This window comes from Enoplosus armatus, chromosome 7, assembly GCF_043641665.1.
Source record: "Enoplosus armatus isolate fEnoArm2 chromosome 7, fEnoArm2.hap1, whole genome shotgun sequence".
In the NCBI taxonomy this organism is placed as follows: Eukaryota; Metazoa; Chordata; class Actinopteri; order Centrarchiformes; family Enoplosidae; genus Enoplosus; species Enoplosus armatus.
The window spans coordinates 9,722,496-9,743,350 of NC_092186.1; the positions used below are offsets into that span (position 1 = coordinate 9,722,496).

Below are 20,855 nucleotides of genomic sequence, written 5' to 3' on the forward strand. Positions count from 1 at the left end.
ATTATCTGTATTTACAGCAGAAATAACTGCTACAAACTGCTATCAACTCTTTATTTAATGGCAAAGTGCATGTTGGATAAATATGATGTTTGTAGTGTTCCTGAAAATGCTGAGCATGTAGTAAATATAATTTAGAGAGGAACATCTTACATGATAAGATAAATGAGGGATGGGATTTGGAAGGGATTTTAGGAATGGGTGAGAAAATGAGGCAATGTTGCAGGGCTCTCTTTATTTATCGTAAAGATACAGGATTATATAGTAAGATATAGTCCTTTTTTTGGTTTACTTTGTTTTTTTGTTTTCTCTTCATTTCTTTGATGAAGTAGGTTAAGGCCTGATGCTACACACTCCGGTACAGTAGGTGACGGTATGCATCTATACACATCTACATCTATACACGTCGGTTTGCGATCCGCCATTAATTCAGAGAAAAGAAGAAATAGCGTAGTTTTTTACGTCATCAGCCGGCGTCGGGAAACGGAAACGTGCGCCGCGTTTTCCTCAGGAGCGAAGGTGATAAATTAACCAAAAATACAATTTCGATCAAATCTCGAGCAAGTGAAACATTTGAGACGACATGGATGACGAAGAGGAAACATACAGGCTATGGAAGATTCGCAAAACCATCATGCAGGTGTGTTAAGTTTGAATGATTCTTTAGCCTGCTAGCTTAGCATGTAGCTTAAACAGGGGGTTCCGCTCTGTGATGTATACTGCGGGTTTTGTTGATGTTGTCGTCAGTGTAGAGTAGTTTGTGGGCTGTGATTGACAAGCTGTTTCTTTCTAGCTGATTTTCTCAGAATAATTTATACCTCCATTACAGAACTAATTTCTGTTGGCGGTGGTTTACAGGCGGGGGGCGAAGAGCTGCCTGACAGCTCTATTCTGTTCTAGTTTGCTTGTTTTAAACATTATGGTTTGTTCGGTAAACTCACTGACGTCATGGTCTCACCATTACGCCCTCAGCTGTGCCATGACAGAGGCTACCTGGTGACACAGGACGAGTTGGACCAGACTCTGGATGAGTTCAAGAGTCAGTTTGGAGACAAGCCCAGCGAGGGTCGCCCCAGACGCACAGACCTCACTGTGCTGGTGGCCCACAACGATGACCCCACGGACCAGATGTTTGTTTTCTTTCCTGGTACGTTAATGCCTGATATTACACACCAGGGGGCTAGCATTCCTTTATGAAAATACACATATTGTCCTGGTGCATAAGATGAGGCCAATATGGAATGTTTTATAGTGTGTAAAAGTGTTGAGCCTTGAATTTATGGCTATGCCTTTGACACATGCAGCTGCATGATTATTAAAGAGGAGCTATTATGCTCATTTCCAGCTCTATATCTTTATTCTGGGACACCACTAGAGTAGATTTGCGTGATTCACAGATCAAATAAGCCCTTATTCATCTTATTCTGGCCCTTCATGCAGCCCCTCAGTTCACCCTCTGTCTGACACAAGCCGTTTGAGCTCCTGTCTCTTCAAGGCCCACCTCCCTAAAAGCCCACTTTCTTCTGATTGAGTGTTTCTGGGGACTGAGCCTCACTGATTACTGTACAAAAACACACAACTTTATTTGCTCGTTTTGGTGAAACTTGATCTTTTTATGGAGAAAATGTTTTCTGGTTTTCCCTCTGATGTTTCCGTCTGCTCTGCCTCAACTGATTTTACAGAGTTCCCTGATGGACAGAAATCTTTATAAAGTAACTGCTAACTGCTGCTAACTGTAGCTGCTGTTAGCTCAGTTCGCTCACCAGGGCCGTGTTGGTGTTTACACCGCCAGCACAGGAGGTTTGGACCACCGGGAGGAGGAGGTTTTCATTTCAGAGTCAGCTAAGCTAAGAGCATAGATCTCAATCTCGTGACATCTACGGTGGCCTGCTTGCGCGAGCATAAACAAGGCTTAAGCGGGTGGATAAGTGTGTCCCTCTACTTCGTTTGCGTGTTTTCTTTGTGGGCGTGCTGTCACTGCTGTGCCCTGAGCAGATGACCATCTGTTCTGTCTTATGTAAAACAGAAACGGAAGTAGACACGGAGAAGGAAACGGAGCGTTCTGAGTAGTCTGAAGTCTGAGCTTTTGGCTCACAGGGATTACTTTTACACACGTTTTCCTCATTATTTGGCAACTTTGGTAACATTTCATAGGAATAGCCAATGTTGTAACACTATGTATATGACAGAAAATAAGGAAAAGCATAATAGGTCCCTTTAAGTCATCTTTCTTTCTTCACTTTTCAGAGGAGCCCAAGGTGGGAATCAAGACGATTAAGATGTACTGTCAGAGGATGCAGGAGGAGAACATCACAAGAGCCATCATTGTTGTTCAGATGGGCATGACACCATCAGCCAAACAGGTAAACACTCACTCACATTATAGAATTTATATTTACCAAATCATTTACATGAAAAGGATGAAGCTGGAGGATGATTTCTGAACATCTCTTGTAATTATGTCGTGGAAATTTTTTGTTGTTATTTCACTTTCTTTCTCTTTTGGAATGTGTTCTCTTGGTAAAACATATTTATGAACATGTCTCCTTACAGTCTCTAGTTGACATGGCACCCAAATACATATTGGAACAGTTTCTACAACAGGAGCTGCTTATTAACATCACAGAACATGAGGTAAACACCAGACTGATGCATCCACTGTGTTAAAATCCCCATGACACTATATTTCACAATTATCTTATGAACTATGCCTCAGATGTAGAATTACAGTTTTTGTTTTTGATGCATTTCTTCTTTGTCTTTCAGCTTGTTCCTGAGCACATTGTTATGACAAAGGAGGAAGTGACTGAACTTCTGGCAAGATAGTATCCTTACACACACTGCACTACTTAGAGTAATTGAATTTAAGAATGTTTAAATCAGATTTGCTTGCAGAAAATGCACTCTGCCACCTTCAGAGTACTTACTATTTGTGACAAAGTATAAAATAGCGGTTGATTTAGCTAAAGACAACCAGCCAGCTGTATATATCGTCTTTATGAGACTCAGGTCTTCATGCAAATATGTATGTGTTATCTTTCCATAACATTTTTACCTCAGTAAATTAAAGGAAAGTCAGTTGCCGAGGATCCAGGCTGGGGACCCTGTGGCTCGCTACTTTGGATTGAAAAGAGGGCAGGTAACGCATCTAGAAGACACCTCTAATTATGATAAAGCATAACATTATCATTATTACATGGCTGCATGGTGTTGTGTATTTGATCTTGGGTTGGTCATTTAATAAATCACTCAAACAGCTTTCTATGCCCATTACGTGTTACATGATGTTTTAAAGCCATTTTAAGGATAATTCCAGTTCATTGCAATGTAATGTTGGGACTGTAAATACAATGTTATTACTTCTAATAGGAATGGTGACTACAAAATAAGGCATGTTGTACTGGTTGAAGTGGTCCACGTGGAAGTCAGTATTTGCATGAGAAATTATATAGTAGCTGTCATTTGAATGTCTCTCTACCCATATGCAAACACAAGAAGCATGCACCTTGTGTTCAAAATGTTCAGTCTTCTCAGTAAAACTGTCTTGACAGTGAGACAGGAGACTGCCAGCAGTGTGAATATGTACCAGAATCCAGCCTAAAATTCTGGTGTTTTTCTTCCACCTTTCCAGGTAGTAAAGATCATCAGACCTAGTGAAACAGCTGGGAGGTACATCACATACAGACTGGTGCAGTGACCGACAGGTATGTGTGTTACGGAGACAGTTTTTATGAAAGGTCGAGGTCGTCACACAGATAGAATTCAGCTTATGATATTAAACTCATAGATACTTCTGCACAGGGTCAGTTTGTAAGTGATTTTGTACTTTTTGTTTTATGATTTTTTTTGTATAGCATTAACATTTAAAGATCCATCATAGTTTTTTTTTCATTGACTTTTGTTGATCAAGTGATTTACATGAGGTCACCACACTATAAATAAGACTGATAAAGGTATATGTTGTCCAGCGCAGACAGTTTCAACATAAAAGTCAAAGAGATATCAAACTTATACTGCTTGTTCATGCAAACAGTCATGACAACAGGTCTTGTCAGCCAAATAAGTGTGTGTGAAGCTTCTTTGTATGTTTTATTTTCCAGATATTCTTCTGGATCAAGCTTCATGAGGATGAATGAAGGAAGTCTTTCATCACTCATACATGGATTATCCCTCTGCTTTCGACTATTGTTTAGTTTTTCTTGTAATTACTGATTTTGTAAAATAAACCATTCAAAATGGATTCAGATACTGTTTTCTCAAGCTGATTTAGTTCACATAATCTCATTCTTTATGTACATTTCAAAAACAAGTTTTCTGTCTACGTTATGCTGTAATGGTTTTCAATGCCTACCTTCTTTTTCCTTTTGAAAGCCATGCTGCCGCTGCTGTAGACTGAACTGGCCTGGTCGTTGCACCTCTTGTCACAGATGAGAAAAAAAAAACAGATCACCCACTGTCGTAGACTGTATCTAGTGCTCTCTACTTTCAGGGAAGTGAATACATCGGTCACTGAGAACTTGTGTCAGGGGTAATTATTTGGATATTGTGTTCCTGCTCTGCTCCGTTCCTCATTTGTTTTTGCCCTTTTAAAATACGCAAATAATCTTAGGTGGAGTAACAACACTTAAACTTTTAAAATAAAATGTTTATTAAAATATACCAAACATCCATAACAAGGCAATACAGGCAACATTTATAAGAAACTGCTAAATGTATTTTTTAAATTTTAGTGCTGAAATAAAACCAGCAGCACTTTAAAAAGGGAATTTGCTTGGAAATCTTTCACATGAAATACATTCTGGTTTGACTTGCTACCCACTTTCCATTAAGCTTTTAAGAGCAACGAGTAAAACTTGAAATACAAACTGGCACAAAAACACATTTAATAATTTCAAAAACCTCTTGAAATGACAGGACTACTTGCATCAAACAGCAGTAAGCGTGCAGCAGTTTCACTGCCAGGATAGATCAATACAGCTGCAAACATCTACACAGATTAAAAACTTCAAATTCGATCTTGATGTACACAACACAATAGCCCTCTCAGTTTCAGGTTTTGCTGGATTTTAATGTATAAAAACCAGATTCCTGTTGCTCAACTCAAACAGACTTCACACACTGATTTTAATAATAATAATATTATCACACAAACTCAGGCTCACTGTCCCGGTTTCTGGTCAGGGGTAATTTCTTTCCACACAGACGCGCCAGTGGAAGCCCTGACAGGGTTAACACGGGGGAGTAGGGGTAGTTGTTGTTGGACTGGTTCACGTTGAGCTCGGCCAGAGAGGCACTTAGCTCCTGCTCTGCCCCTGTGTCGTCATCTGGGGGCCCGCTGTCTGGCAGCGCAGGGGGCTCCCCTCTCTCTGGGTTGTCGGGGTCCTGATCGGTGTCTTGTTCCGGGTCGGTGTGGGTTGCAGACTGGCCTGAAAGGTCCAGACTGTCCCTGTAGCTCAGCTGGTCGTCATCCACGCTCACCTCGGTCTCCTGCTTCACCAGTCTGCAGGGGTGTGTGGTCCTCTGGCCGCTCTCGTCCAGCTCTGAGTCTGAGTCAGGGAGCAGCTCACTGGAGCCCAGCGACCCCAAAGAACTTCCTGAATGGAGATGAAGAGGCCAGTGGTCACACAGGGGTGCAGAACTTCATTGCAGTTAAACATTAAGGCCACATTTTAGAGATCATTGCATTTTTAGAAGCGTTTATTCAACATACCATGAACTCAACAGGAGCTAGAAGAACATGAGAACTTCTTTTGGTTTACACTCATTACATTTACAACAGTACAACCTTTATAAAAAAACGTACCACATCCCTCCTCTGTCTTATCAGACTCTGGTTTATTCTGCTCCTCTCTGCCTCCATCCTCCTCTACATCAGCGGAGCTCTCCACCTTGTCATCTGCAATACTAGCCTGAACCAGGAGGGGGAGGAAATGAGATTGTCATCAAGAAAAAAAAACAAGGCTTTAGGCTTTGGCCACTTTTAACAAGGACAGAAATCAAACATGCACATCAAGAAGGAAGAGCTGTATTCAAATGAATGAGGACTGTAGGTCATGACTCAACGGGTTTTGTTCATGCTCATTAAGTATTGGCAGCTTCTCTGGAAGACAATCTTTCATTCCTTAAAGTAAAACAGGTTGCCATTTCTCTGTGGTGGACTGACTTTTGCCAAATAAGGACTCCAAAGGGTCTTTTAAAGATTTCTTCTTCTTCTCATAAAAAGGCCAAAATCACAAGTTTTTAATGATTTAAAGTATTAACTAGCAAACCCCCACACCTTAATAAGACTCTTAATGGTTATTTGTAACTAGATTAAGAGTCAATAGGCACACTGGTGCTTTGAGCTAAATGCTAATGCCAGCATGCAAAGCAAATGAGAAATTAGCAAATATTTGGCTGCAGCCTCAAATCTATAGGACCATAAAACAAGTAGTCACATTCATTGCCTTCAAATTTCCTTATCAAATTCCATATATAAAAGGCTCAGTAGTGTATTTCAGTGTCCATTATACTACAGTTCATAACGTTACTTGTTTTATAAAATGTTAAGACATACTGTCTGCGACAAATACATAATTGGAGATAAGAATATCCACCCGCACCACACAGGGAGTCCTACCTGCTGGGTGGAGGTGGAAGCAGAGCGGCCGGTTTTGTGGGACTGAGAGGTTTTGGACTGGAAGATAGATGAATAGAAGACTATGAGGGCCTCCACGATGCGGGCCTGGTGGGGGTAATCAACCAGAGAGGACAGGGATATCGTGGCCCCGGTCGGACGGGGACGCATCAGGGAGGGACCAAACACAATGCCCAAGTTACTGGGACTCATCTTGTTATCTTCCTCTAGCTCTGCAATCCTGGGGAGAGGAAGATAGTGGAAGGATGAAGAATCAATGAGTGCATCTAATACAATTCAACAGAGCCTGGTCTTTTATTTTCCGTCTGTTTTTTTTTTTTTTATTACTGACCTCCGGAGGTGGCGAATAATGTAGCGCAACGTAGCGATGTTAGCCTTGGGCAGGTCCTTCAGAAGCTCCTTCAGCTTGTCCACCAGGACCAGGACCTCTGGGTCGGTGTCATGGCCCAGATCCACTAGTTCCGGCCCCTTTCCCACTGCTGGGTTTGACTCGGCCTCTTCTCCCTCTGGTGTTTCTGCGTCACTCTGCAGACTCTCTTTGGCCAAACCCATCAGACTGTTGTACAGGCGGAACGGCATGATGGGCTCTGGCAGCTGGAGGTCACGGAGACAGGAAAAAGTGTTAAGAGGGGCTGAATTAAGCAAGAAGACATAACCTTTAAAGAACGGAGGAGCCACAGAGCCTTGCAAATGACTATAGAGCAGTTTTAGAGCAAATTATATATTTAACCTGATTATTAAAAGCACAAATACATTTAACCTATCAGCAAGGAGTTCAGGTAACTGCCAGTGAGAAATAAAACGCATTTTTACAAAACAAATCTCACTTTGACTTTTATTTTCAAAACCATTTGTGAATCAGCTATCAAGCCGATTTATTTAAACTAGACAGTTTATCTAGTTTGTCCACAAAGTCCCAAAAGATAATATTTTATCTTGTGCTCACAAGACTTAAATAAAATATCATCTTTCAGGACATAACAGGCTCCTTAAGTTTGATTAAGAACTAGATTTTACTGCTGGTGGACTGATTTGTTCATTTGTTAAGTATTTCATGTATTAATTCCTCTTTTGCTTGTCCAATAAAATATTAAAGAATGAACTACTTTATTTGACAAAAATAAAATTATTTGATAAAATAAATATATTGATATTAATGCAATAGTCTTACGACATTGCTTAATTATACCAACATTTTTAATAAGTAGGAGATAAAAAAGTAGGAGATGCCATGCTTCCTGTGGCCCACAAATCACTTAAGTGTACTGTGTTTTACTCTTGCAGTGCTGGCTTGTATGTGTACCTGTCTGAGGTAAAGCTTGAGGACGTTGCTAATGTCATGTGGTGAACACTGGGACAGCTCCACCAGCTCCTTGCCATTCTCAAAGGCCTGACACAGCTTCTCCACACGAGTCTTCACCCCGTTCACCCTGTAGATGCCCTGCAAGGAGGACGCAGACACTTTGAAAGACTTCTGAAACATTCAGACACCCAGCACTCACTTTAACACACAGCATGAATGCACTTTTTCACCTTCATCTTGAGCGCCCGTCTCTCTATCTCTGAGATACACTTGGTGATGATGAAGGGGATGCCATCACTGGCACAGCTGGCTACCTGAGAGAAGTCCCTGCCAAACAGCTGCAGACGGCCCTGCAGCTTCTTGTGGCCACACTGGATGGCCAGAGTCTCCAGACAGCGCTTGTGACACGCCAGGAAACACTGTGAGGACAGAGAAGCAAGTGTTGACCTCATGAACCTGGTCTACGCGTCAATGAGATGCTTAAAGAGCTGCACATCCTGGAGGACTTCTCAGGACACGAGTCTCTCTCTCTACAGGCTGGTTGTTAGGAGACGTGATAAAGGACTCACCTCCTCACACTCGGCCCCCTGGAAGTAAACGTAGCTGTCGCACTCGCGGCACTTCGAAGGAGTCCGGAGCTTCCTCAGTCGGTGGGTCTGGGCTGCTTTAGACAGGCCGATGTTACGGAAAGGTCTGGTGGACACCACCACGTCAGGATCCATGCCGTTGATATCTGAAGACCAAGACCCACATCACACACACTCATAGAAGATACATAGCCAGCAATATGAAGAGTAATATTGGGACTCCCACAAACAAGATCATACATCTAAAAAGAGATTTCTCCTGATGCACGTCTGGCCATGTTATTGTACAATCACATCAACCGATCTGTAAATCTTACTTTGACTTTCAAACGAGGTCACGTTCCCATCTTTCTCGTCTGCATCCTCATTGGACGACATTGTTCCAGTGGATGACGTCCGAGCAAACTTACTGATGTCACCTAGAATAAATATACAGTTTAAATATGTTCTCTCACACATAAATTCTTATGGTTATCTATAAAAAGGAGATATTCTGTAGTATGTTACTGTTTTAACGACACTCAGTTCTTGCTCACTTGTGCTGGCAGTCGGAGACTCTAGGCCTCCCTCTCCTCCAACACTGTCATCGCTCACTGTTGAACCCCATGACTTGTGGCCCTGCCCTGGGGATAACAACATCATTTCAGACTGGTTAATTTAAAAACCATCTAAACTTGACATAAATCACTTTCGTAACACTGTGTCCTCTTGTAACCGCTGTTTACTCTTGAAATATGCTCTGAAATGAACTAAAAGGCAAAAAACAGTGAGCTGTGGTTTTGTAAGGATAATTATTATTGAGACATACAGCAGCATACATCTACAGCAGCCGGCATCACTTACTCTTGCGGTGAGCCTCTATGTCTCTGTGGTCTCTGTTGTCTCCAGCTGCCGTGTCCACACTGGTGGCAGGACTGTCTGTGTGGCTCGTCTGCTCTGTGTTGAAACTGTCATTCCTCGGTCTGTGGCCGTGGCTGCAACAATGCAGAATTATAAGACGATTTCTAACTGTTTTTTATCTAAATTGTTTAAAAGGAATAGTTTGACATTTTGGGAAATGCAGATGAGAAGATTGATACCACTCTCACGTCTTCTACGGTAAACATGAAGCTACAGCAAGCAGTCAGTTAGCTTAGCGCAAAGACTGGAAACGGGGTGAAGCAGCTAGCCTGGCTCTGTCAAAAGCTCACATAATAACACATTATATCTTGTTTGTTTCACTGGACTTGGATTTCTGAGGTTGCCAGGCAACCAGCAGAGAGACTCCAGGAACGTGCTGTCGATATAACGTGTTAGTGACCTTTAGAGTTGCAGATTTTGTTACCTTTGGACAGGCTAGCTGTTTCCCCGTTTCCAGCCTTTGTGCTAAGCTAAGCTAACCCTAACCGGCCGCTGGCTGTAGCTTTATATTTAGTGTACAGATGTGAGAGTACACTAAATATGTACTTCTCATCTAACTCTCAGCATTCTCTCTAACTCTCAACAAGAGAGCGAATAAGTCTATTTCTCAAAATGTTGAACTTTTTCTTTAAGCTTTCAATTGAAAACCTGGATAAATGTGGCTCTGACTGAAGCTCTTACTGTGACGACGAGCTGGAGGGAGAGTAGCTCTCAAATGTGTAGTAAATCGTCGGCTGCTCGGGCAGCTGCAGGTCTCGCACGTGGGCGGCGTACTGCTGGCCTGGGTCATAGAGCTTACTGCTCTCACACAGAGTCTGGTAGTGGACCGGCAACGCTACCGTCTGCATGTGCATGAGCTGGTAGTATGAGATGGTCGCCTGGTGGAGGAAGAGTTACGAACAAACAGGATCAGGAGAGAACTTTTATTTGTCACCTTCCATAATTGCTCCAAACCTTAAACTGGAGTATATGGCAAGGTAAGAAGTTGCGGCAGAGAGATCTATCAGTTTGTGTGCGAGTTTGTTCTGACCGAGCGGAGGGTCTGGTCGCTCTGCTTGATGACGTCCTGCAGTTGTCTCAGCACTGTGACCTTTGTGTGCTCCAGCTCTTGCTGCTGAGTGATGGCATCTGCTATACATGTCCTGTAGGTTGCTTCCGCCTCATCTGCCTGCACGCACACACACACCAGGTTTTTTTAAATTTCCAGCATACTTCCTGTGTTTAATCCGTCAGATTCGTACACAGATAAATGAAGTGTCAGTCGGGACACTGTGAGAGCCAGATAAAAATAATTCCACATAACCACACGTCACTGAAAAAGGAACATCTAGTTAAACGATTTATCATGCACATAACATTTCTATTTTTCATTCCACAGCAATAAAAACTGAAACAACAGAAAATAAAGTTACTGATAAGAACCTTGTTGCGAGCCTCTTCCTCTAATCGTTTCTTCTTCTCCACAGACTTTGCTGTAGATCCTCCTCCTTCCTCCTCAGCTCGGCAGGCTGCTGTTTTGGCCTTGTCGTACTCCTCGCAGCGGACCATGAAGGCTTGCTTAGCTTTCCGCAGGTTCACCTCACACTCCATCTAAACAAAGACAAATAGATTTTGGTTCTTACTTACGTTACTTAAAGATAAATAAAACAGTCTACTGCTTTGAGATCCTACCAGTTTTCTCTTAGCTCGAATCCAGTGTTCCTTGATTTCCTTCCGTCTCTTTTCGTGCTCCTGTTTGCGCTGCAACAGAGGCTGCAGACACATATGCACATCATCAACACTACAGAATAACCATACCTCACTGAAGTTGTAAAGGGTCCATGTTGCAACAAACCACAAAAAAGTTTACCTGGATGAAAGTCTGGTTATGCAGGGTGGTGTTGGCCTGCTGCAGCCCCACACTCTGCTCCTGGTCCTGCTCCAGAGCCAGAGAGTAGATGGAGAAGAGGGGCATGTGGGGCTGGGGGGAACAAACACAGAAATAGTTTTATAACAGAAGGACGGAATGCCAAAATGCTTTACGTTTATTCAAGTTTTGAACATTCAATATCACAAATATATTCAGAGGTGAAATAAATAAGGTTTACATGTGTTATGCTGTGTTTGCAGGACTGGTATAATCTCTGGAGGCCTTTGGAGAACTCAGTCTCTGGTAAAATAGGAGAAAAGAGATCATTGATAGCATAATGGATAGGACAATGTTTTTCTACAATGGTTCAATTTACCATTTAGCTCGTAAAATGTCAACGTCACAAATATCAATCACAATCTGCTAAAGTTTTGCAAGCAAAACTTCACATTTTAGAAGCTGTAATCAAGTCTTTCATTATCATCCATTCATTTTCTGTTGATTGACAATTTGCTTAATTCACAAATAGACTAAACCTTCGGCGTTCCCACTTACCCAGTGAGGTTCTCTTCTCCACATAGCTCATCAGGTCTTTCATGTACTTGGAAATGGTTTTGGCGTAGAGCAGAGCCGAGTCCACCCCTCCCTCGCTGCGCTGGAGGATCACATCCACTACCTCAACTCTGCCTGCGCGTCAACACAAGTACAGGTCACTGCACGGGAACGAGGACAATTCGTTGCTTTGGCAACGTAAACTGTTTTAGCAGATTATGATATGTGGAGGGGAAAGGTTTGCAGCTGAGGTGTGAAGATTCAGAGCTGAAGTGATAATCTCCAACATCCTTCCTTTTTGGTGATTCGTTTGTCACTGCTGTGCTTTAGCTCACTTTACCATCACTGATGTCAATACTGTAAACTAACTATTTTTTTATTTTCTGTGATAACATTGTCAACCAAGCCAGCTGTCACTCTTGGTGAGAAACATGTCGGTGTACCGGATCATGAGTTTCTAATGTAAATGGATGAGTACACCAACATGTGAAAATATCATGAAAAAGAAGCATTTTCACAAGACAAAATGGGAGTGAATAGAAGGACAGGAGGTGCAGAAGTATCACCTAAGGCAGCCGTGAGGGACTGAAAGAAGTCAATGAAAGCCAAAGTGTGAGTGGAGAAGCACCTGACTGCCTACCCAAGTCCTGCAGGTCGCTCCTGAACGCTCCCCCGTCTGCCCCCTGGCCTGTCGCAGCGTACAAGTTCTCCATAGACTGCACAGCACAAAGATGATTCATTACTGACACACACAGACCAACGCTCGTCATCCACTGAGGGATTTTTTTTTCTTCATCCAGTGGAAAGTTCGGAGGGGAATTCACTTTATGTACAGTGATATTTGATGAGTAACTACATTTTTTTTTAAATGGCAGATGGGGAATACTGGTAGCTCTGTGACAAACGTCCACTCACCCTGCTCTTCTCAGTGGGCAGCAGGGAGAGCAACGTGCTACTGTCCACCTCTCCCATCAGCAGCTCAGACACACTGAGGACAAAGACACCTTAACATCAGCAAATACAAATACACTGTGATACAATATGATATGGAGAGAGTGGCAGTAATAGTCATCTGTGTGGAAAATGGCCGAGTGGAGATGCGTAGAGCAGATTTTAAAAAGAAAAAGAAAAAAAGAGGAAGGGGCCCTCGCAGGAAATCTCGACAGGTACAAACAAACAGGAGACAGGAAGTGAAAAGTTACTTTTGTAAACCAGGTATGATCTTATTCTCCAACCTTCATACTGTATGTCAAAGTACTCATTTGGAATTATTGTATTTTTCAACATCCACTCAAGAAAAAAATATTGTTTTACACATCTCATTTTGATTCATTTGGTGGAAATGTTTGTTGAAATACAGGCTAAACAAACAAAAAAAAACTCCATCTGGGTGTTTTTGTGGTTGATGACAGAAAAAGAGTCAAACAGAGGAAGAGTGGAGGAGAGAATGAGGAAACAGACTCGTCAGGCAGATCTCAACTGCCTCTGCAAGCTCACTTCCTCCTGCAACTCTGTGACAGATGTCTAAACCCTGAAATGGCACCGACTAACATGTGATAAACTGTTGGTGCAATATACACAGAAAACTGAGAAATGTCTCGACTCTACGTTTACTTTGGATTATCAAGATATTGTTTTTAAAGACTGAAAACGTTCAGGTAAAAAACATTAATATGAGAAAAATCATTAGATGATTTCAGAGTTGTAATAATTTGTTTGGTCTCAGTTCCTCTCAAGTATCTGAAATAAAGAGAGCGTTCCCTTGATTCATTGTCTCCTCTGTCTGTAGCAATCTGTTCATTTAGCAGCCAGGTAGTCAACAGCGTTTTCTAGTTTTGGTTTTGCGTCATACGGCAGAAGAAGAAACCACTTCCTGTTTTCAGCTCTGCCTCATGCAAATGTGTCACCATCACTGCACTTCTCTCTCCAGTTCCCAACAATATACTACTTTGTATGCACACACACACACACACACACACACACACACACACACACACACACACACACACACACACACACACACACACACACACACACACACACACACACACACACACACACACACACACACACACACACACACACACACACACACACACACACACACACACACACACACACACCTGTTTCTTCTGCCTTTAAAAGAGGTAACACCTGCTTAGATTGATACCGTTGTATGTCTGTCATTCTGTAGCAAGAACAATAACACCAAAATACCAGTGGCAATCACCATCAGTTACTGTAGGATTCAAAGGTTGTAATTTGACAGTCAGACATGTTGTGAAGGTGCATCAGATACTCACTTGCTGCTAAAAGCAACTGCGATGGTTTCTATTGCCTTCTCAAAGTCCATTTTATCTGCCTCGTTACAAGCCTCGTAGTGGAAACCTGAAAAATCACAACCATGGCTTTCAGTTTCAGTTGGAATACACTGCTGACCAAATGAGTTACACACCTGCACATCGGTTACGTCAAACTATGTGTGCAGCATACAGTATCGCCAAAGGATGTCGGGTTCTACGGTCTATGTAAAACTGTGTAAATATGATGTCATTTCTACATTTGTTTTCATTACATTTCCGTTCATAGCCGAACGGAACGTTTCTCTGCACATCTGACTGACCTTTGACTTTGGATATGAGCTTGCCGGCAGCGGTGAGGATCTCCACGGTGTTGAGCAGAGGGTAGGTGTTGATGACCTGACGCAGCACCCGCAGGACCTCTCCCAAACACTCGTGAGCCACGGGCCGCTGACTCTCCTTACCTGGATGAGAGGGAGGAAGGAGGAAGAGGTGGTTGGACGAGGAGTGAGACTGTGAAAAGAGCAACAAGAGTGACACAGTAATAGCTGAACGGATTATACAAAGACGATACCACTGGTTCTGGAGTGGTATGGTCTTCCATTGTTAAATTGTGGAGAATTAAAATTCGAGTGGCAAAAAAGAGAGGTTGCAGTTCAGGAACAATACACGACTCTCAGAGTGTCCTTGAATGCATCAGTAAGAAGTGTTCTGTCCATGTTAGCAAATGCATTATGACTTGTTGGTAATGTTGGACCAAAACTAAAGTGCATTTAATGTTTACTGCAGAACATTTTTCATCTGTTTTGAAAGGAATAGTTTGACATTTTGGGAGATGGGACACTTTTTCACGTTGTTGCCTGGCAACCAGCGGCGACTCCAGGACAAGTCCAGCACATACCTTGCTCATACTTACACTTAGTTTTTTATGCAGATTGAGCTTTAGTGGTGCTTGTAGGCTTGTTGTTACCTTTGGACAGAGTTGCTGGCTGTATACCTCCTTTTCCAGTCTTTATGCTAAGCTAAACTAAGAGGCTACTAGCTGTAGCTTCATATTTACCATATAAATATGAAAGCGATATCAATCTTCTCATCTAACTCTCTGCAGGAAAGCAAATAAACGTATTTCCCAAAATGTCTCACTCTTCCTTTAAGTGTTGCTACTGTTTCAGCAGTGGCACAGCGGATGGAGACGGCAGAGAGACGGACAGTCTGAGCACAGACAGTCGGGTCAGTGATAATGGGCGGACAAGTCAGAGTGTCAGACAAGTCGGGTCAAAGTACACAGTGTCAGCTCGTCTGCTTTGATGTCACTGGTGGTGACACATCTGCAGCCGGTATCCTCACTTCCTCCCAACACACACACAGGTTTCGTTGACTTTTTTTCTGTCTAATGTTGCAACCCGACACCCTACACATCATTTTTCTATTCGAGGCAGCTCGCTCAGGGAGGAGACCAGAGGGCAGCCGATCCTCCGTCCTCCCACAGTCTGTCTGAAAATGTGTGTCAGAGTGGCTGAGCGGCAGACAACAAGAACAGAGTGACCTGATCATTGTGCCAGAGAGGATGTGGTCTTCTCTATTGTTCTGCAAGATTAGAAACTAATTCTGGTTCTGCGCTACATCTGCTTTCTGTGGCTCATGAACAGATCACCTTACTCTTGATTTTACAAAAATGGTTTTTGATGTTTGACGGCGCTAACAGCCACCAGGAGCTCCAGAGTTAAGTGGTGCATTGGATCGCAGCAGGGAGGAGACGCAGCTAAAGCTCCGATTGTGCTGCTGATTAAGAAGCGGAGGTGCCTCGTCACGGTGATGCAGCCAGCCTATCAGGGGAGGAAGTGTGGACGAGGCCGTTCTGTCAGTGGCTATCCATCATGGCTTCCTGTTTAGAAAGCTCACTCTGGGTGGAGAACATGACAGAACAGATGCAGATTACGGCAGACAGAAAGACACATAAACAATCTCTTTCTGTCTCATCTGAGCCACAGAACTCTGAAAAAAGGCTTTCCCCACTGGAGAATGACACCTGTTGTTTTTAGGTTAAACTTTCAGTTTGTTTAGCAGGTGGAATCAACTGTGAAGTGGTGGCGTTTACGCCATGAGGAAAGTATAGGTGTTCTGCCATTTTAAGCCTCACTATGTCGTGCAGGAGGGGAAGGTGTATGAGGCTGCAGCAAACAAGAGCTGGCTTCCTGCTGGAGACAAGAGTGCGGTTGACTCTGTGGGCGCAGCGGAAACGCAGCCCTTCATTTGGAGAGAGGACTCTCGCAACCACTTGTTAGCTTGCTTGCGCAAGGTGGCTCCACCCCCCCACGCAACACACACGTGTTGCTGAACGGGACTGATGTAAGATTGACAAAAAAAACCTTGGACGCCTCATGTCCTCTTCCTCTAAGCTCTTGTCAATATGGATTGGAGCGTGCGAAGCAAAGGGAAAGACCAAACAGCATTGTCCTGTATGCAAACGTACGTGTAAGAAATGCACACAACACAAAGTAATGATGCCAAAATGAAACAATGACATGCTGGAAGATGCAAATCATAACTGGCTACACACGCAAAGAGAACCATGTTTTGTCTCCACAGTGGTGAAAACCAGCATTATTCACGTCTTTAGTTCTGTGACTGCAGCACCGGAGGGAAGTCACTCCCACAGGTTCAAACTCAAATCAAGCAATAACACGTCCTCAAACACGTTTCTGTGACTTGTAAACTTGGCTAAAATGCTCCGGCTCACAAGACAGACAGGAGCCCAGGAACTCATTTTGACAGTAAATGTTTGGGCCCTTCTCATTCCCACATCAGGTCAATGTTTCTCTGGGTGGATTTGTTCCTGGTAGAAGTTTGTAGACAAAGCTTGAAAAAAACAAAAGAAAAAAGTTTACCCTCAGCCAGCACGACATCCTTCAGTTTCTCCACAGCCTCAGCGAAACGCACCACGTCCCTCAGCAGGGCCGGGATGTCCTCGACCTCAATGGCTGTGCTCTCTGGACCTTCAGACGGAGTAGTAGGGGTCAAAGCCCCTTTCCCCTGGCCTTTGCTGAACACCCACGACTGGAGCGGGAACCCTGACGAGACACACAGGACAAATTCATTGTTTCACTCATTTATCCAGAATATTCTTAAAAAGGAATAGTTTGACATTTTGGGAAAAAAGGTGCTGGCTGGCGGATTTTGTTACCTTTGGACAGAGCCAGGCTAGATGTCCGGTCTCCATGCTAAGCTAAGCTATCCGGCTGCTGGCTGAAGCTTCATAAGTAACTCAGAGACATGAGAGTGGTATCGATCTTCTCATCTAACTCTCCGCCAAAAAGTAAATAAGTGTTTTCCCCCAAAATAGTATTCCTTTAAATGTGAGGCTTTTCACATGTGAGGCTTTTTCTGCTGCTTTTCTCTGTTTTATATGTAAATTGAATATCTTTGAACTTTAGACTGCTGGTCAGACAAAACAATTTGAAGATGGGACTGCCACCTTTCCATAGTCTTTAATTTAATGTCACAAGCCTTCAAAATCCATCTTTACACTCAAACGTTTCATTAAAACTGAAGTGAATTTAAAAAGGTGATAATAAAACATTTGTTCTGGATTCAGTTGCTTGTTAAATTTCAGGTATGTAGAAGCTGTTCTTAATATTTTGTGCGCTGTACGTGTGCTGTCTTTCTCCTGATTTTGCTCATGTTTCTCTGTCAGCTCAGGTGTGGATGTGGTGGAATAAGACTATATTTGAGCACATTTCATTAACCCAACAAGGTGATGAACAATAACTGATGTTTAGAACCAGACCTGCGGCGCTGGCGTGTCTGCTCAGCGCAGTCGGCCTCTTCAGGGTGGCCACAGGAGACGGGCACCCCACGCCTTGCATCGCCGCCAGCTTACTGTGGTGGGTGCTTGGGGTGCCCGGGCAGGACAGGGAGGGGTCCTGGAGCCCGCAGGAGGACGGGGTGAGAGTTGAAGAGGAGGAAGAAGACGAGGGCGAAGAGGAGAGGGTGATGTCGCCTGCATCTTTCCGAGGCTGCTCCTGCAGGATGGACAGCTGAGGGAGAGAGAGAGAGGACAGAGGACAGAGGACAGAGAAGAGAGGTGAAGGTGATGGATCACGTGATGTGTGCTCTCCAGCTCGACGTCATGAGGAACGCCAGCATGACTCCTCTTTGCTTCTGTGGCCTTAAACCTATCCAGCGCTGTTGTTGGTAAACACACATATGAAGGCTTTCACAAGGTCCTGTGTCACGTTGTGCAACACTTCCTGACTCCAAGCTGTCGACGGGTGTGGCAAAGCGAGCGGGGTGTAGAAACACAGAAATGCCATTTACTGTTTGGAATAAGAACACTGATATTTACAGGAGGTGGAAATGACCTTCTCATCTGCCTCCAAAACAGACAGAAAAAGTCACGGATATGGTTTATTTAGCCTGGTTAGTACAGCTCATCTCCTACTACCACTACTATAGTTAGAGCCTTACAGTTTTTAGGCCTGACAAGTGCATCTCCGGCAAACCCAAGGAGCTGCTACAAAGACTATAAATACTGTACAAAGAACAGAAAAGCATCCCGGCATATTGTCCGTCCACCTGTGTTGGACACACGAGAGGACGTGCATACACTCAAACATACCTGCTTAAGCCATATGTTGTGCTTGTTGGGCAGTATGTCCAGCCTGTCCTTGCCTTTCGACTCGGCTTTCTTAACTCTCTGACTCGTGGAGTAAGGGTTGTAGCTACTCTTGGCACCACGTTTCAGCATGCTCCCTTCTCCCTACAGCTTTGTGGCCATTCTAACTGAGCACAAGTCAAACTTTGAAACGCGCACACACACACACACACACACACACACACACACACTGCTGCCTGTCACTGTTTTAGCGGTAAAAAGCCCACATAAGAGCCAGATATGAGTCAGTGGCCAGTCAGACACACATGTGAACATTCAGCCCTGTGACACACAGACAGACCACCGTTTCTCACACCAGTCACAAGGCACACAAACTAAACTGGATTAAAACACAACTTATATCTGCTGTTAGTAGTCTCCACACTCACTCACACACACACAATCACCCCTTGTCCGGAGCCCTTTCTGCAGCCTGTCCCCCTCCAGCTGAAGGTCATCTGACAGCGCACACACACACACACACACACACACCAGCAGCAGGCAGAAACCAGAAGTGATGCGCTACTCACGGACTGGGCGCTGCTCTGCGGCCCGGGGCTTCCTGCTCGGCTCTTCTTCGAGATGGATGGCGTCTTGATGAGTTCCCGTTTCTTCCGGGTGAACATCTTCAGGGTGCCTTTTCCGTCCATCCCGACTTCTTTGAGTTTCACGCACAGCCCCCCCACCCACCCCCCGACTCGCCACTTGGGTGCTCTGCCGCTCGTGCTCAGCGGGAGCTCGGTGCCATCCAGGCCGAGCTTCAGCCACGGTAACTGTCTGTCTGCCTTCCTCCTCCCGCTGTCGCACATCGAGCCGCGCAGGCTCACTGGCGGAGAGACAGGCAGCTCACCGCGAACTGTCTGTGCGCTCGCGGCATCCGCTCCGCGCGCACGTTCAGTTTCCTCAACGCGGAGGAGGAGGAACCGACACACAACACGACTTATTCACAAAGTTTAGGGAAGATTACTTCCGTTCAAATTACACTCACTAACCGGTATCCTAGACCTTGAACTCTCTCGTAAATTCAAACTAAGTTGAAATGAGACCCAACAGAAACAAACTAACCGTCGCCTTGTTCAAACTCACAGCAATCAGTTCATCACGACGCACGTGCGTTTCAAACATGTGACCTGAGGCCTTTCACGGTAACCTTCCGCCTCCTCGTGCACCTGCTGCTCCACACATGAAATTAAAACGTAGAGATGTTCGTCACGCAGCTCCACGATGCGGGCCGAGAGAGTGAACCATCAAAAGAAAGGAAGACAAACCTCTCACCTGTATTTCTATATGCTCTCTGTGGAAAAACGAGGCTTCTGAGCAACTGAAGACCTCATTGTAAAATGTAATCACACTTGTTGACATTTAAATACCATGAAATGTATAGCATTTTTAATAATTTCCTTCGAAAACCGACTCTTTAAAATGAGTAAATAATTACCTGTAAAGCTGTACAATCAAAAAAAAAACCTCAGGTCAACAAAAATAAGCCATCAAGGAAAGAAAAGTTCAGATGAGTTACCAGAAAACCTGGACACTTACAAATTGAAATGAGAGGGGCATTCAGACCACATCAATTTATATAGATGTTTTTCTGATATATTGAGATGTTTAAATTACATAAATTCAGTGGTATTTAAACTTCAACAATAAGTATTCAGTAGTCATTACATTTTGTCATCTCTTGAGTGGACTGACTAAAAACTTAATTCAACAGATTAATTTAATTAAACAGATTCATTTGCCTCATGGGCAATAATGAGCTGCAGGCCCCTACTCACAACCTTCCAGTGTGAGTTTGTGATCATTTGATTACACACAAATGTATTAAAGAAAATGCACCATGTGAGCTTAATGAGGCCTCAACATGAGAGAGGCCAGCTTCCATTTATATTTATATTGTGAGTCAGTGTCTTTATTTAATTTGCAATTAATCAATTAATAAACCTTTAGGTCTCCTGAGGGTCTGGGGAGCGTAACATAGGGTACACTCTGTAACACACCTCGCTTTGAAATGTTATTGTCCAATCATTGTTTCACCATACAAATACGAGTCCTGTCTGCTTGTGTGAATCCTGG

At 43.6% G+C, this 20,855-nt stretch overlaps 2 protein-coding genes across 3 annotated transcripts; one reads left to right on the top strand and one right to left on the bottom strand.

Moving 5' to 3' along the window:
- The first annotated feature begins 408 nt into the window (after window positions 1-408).
- Window positions 409-4,237, top strand: polr2eb (RNA polymerase II, I and III subunit E, b). Its single transcript, XM_070908291.1, has 8 exons — window positions 409-637; window positions 970-1,144; window positions 2,245-2,360; window positions 2,551-2,631; window positions 2,764-2,822; window positions 3,058-3,136; window positions 3,629-3,701; window positions 4,098-4,237. The coding sequence occupies exons 1-7, from the start codon at window positions 581-583 to the stop codon at window positions 3,692-3,694; spliced, it is 633 nt and encodes a 210-aa protein (XP_070764392.1). The 5' UTR covers window positions 409-580; the 3' UTR covers window positions 3,695-3,701; window positions 4,098-4,237.
- A 425-nt stretch (window positions 4,238-4,662) lies between these two features.
- On the bottom strand, window positions 4,663-19,690 carry arhgap45b (Rho GTPase activating protein 45b). Of its 2 annotated transcripts, none has more exons than XM_070908289.1 (24): window positions 19,310-19,690; window positions 17,913-18,162; window positions 17,014-17,196; window positions 14,449-14,589; window positions 14,129-14,213; window positions 12,741-12,813; window positions 12,466-12,541; window positions 11,829-11,960; window positions 11,512-11,573; window positions 11,274-11,384; window positions 11,096-11,176; window positions 10,847-11,014; window positions 10,455-10,592; window positions 10,106-10,302; window positions 9,368-9,498; window positions 9,061-9,147; window positions 8,842-8,943; window positions 8,507-8,670; window positions 8,168-8,356; window positions 7,938-8,075; window positions 6,966-7,228; window positions 6,617-6,854; window positions 5,801-5,906; window positions 4,663-5,591 (listed from the first exon to the last, which is right to left on the bottom strand). In XM_070908289.1, the coding sequence occupies exons 1-24, from the start codon at window positions 19,586-19,588 to the stop codon at window positions 5,140-5,142; spliced, it is 3,846 nt and encodes a 1,281-aa protein (XP_070764390.1). In that variant the 5' UTR covers window positions 19,589-19,690; the 3' UTR covers window positions 4,663-5,139. The 2 variants fall into 2 exon arrangements, with proteins under 2 accessions (XP_070764390.1, XP_070764391.1); XM_070908290.1 differs by lacking the exon at window positions 19,310-19,690 and adding an exon at window positions 18,744-18,919.
- Between the last annotated feature and the right edge of the window lie 1,165 nt (window positions 19,691-20,855).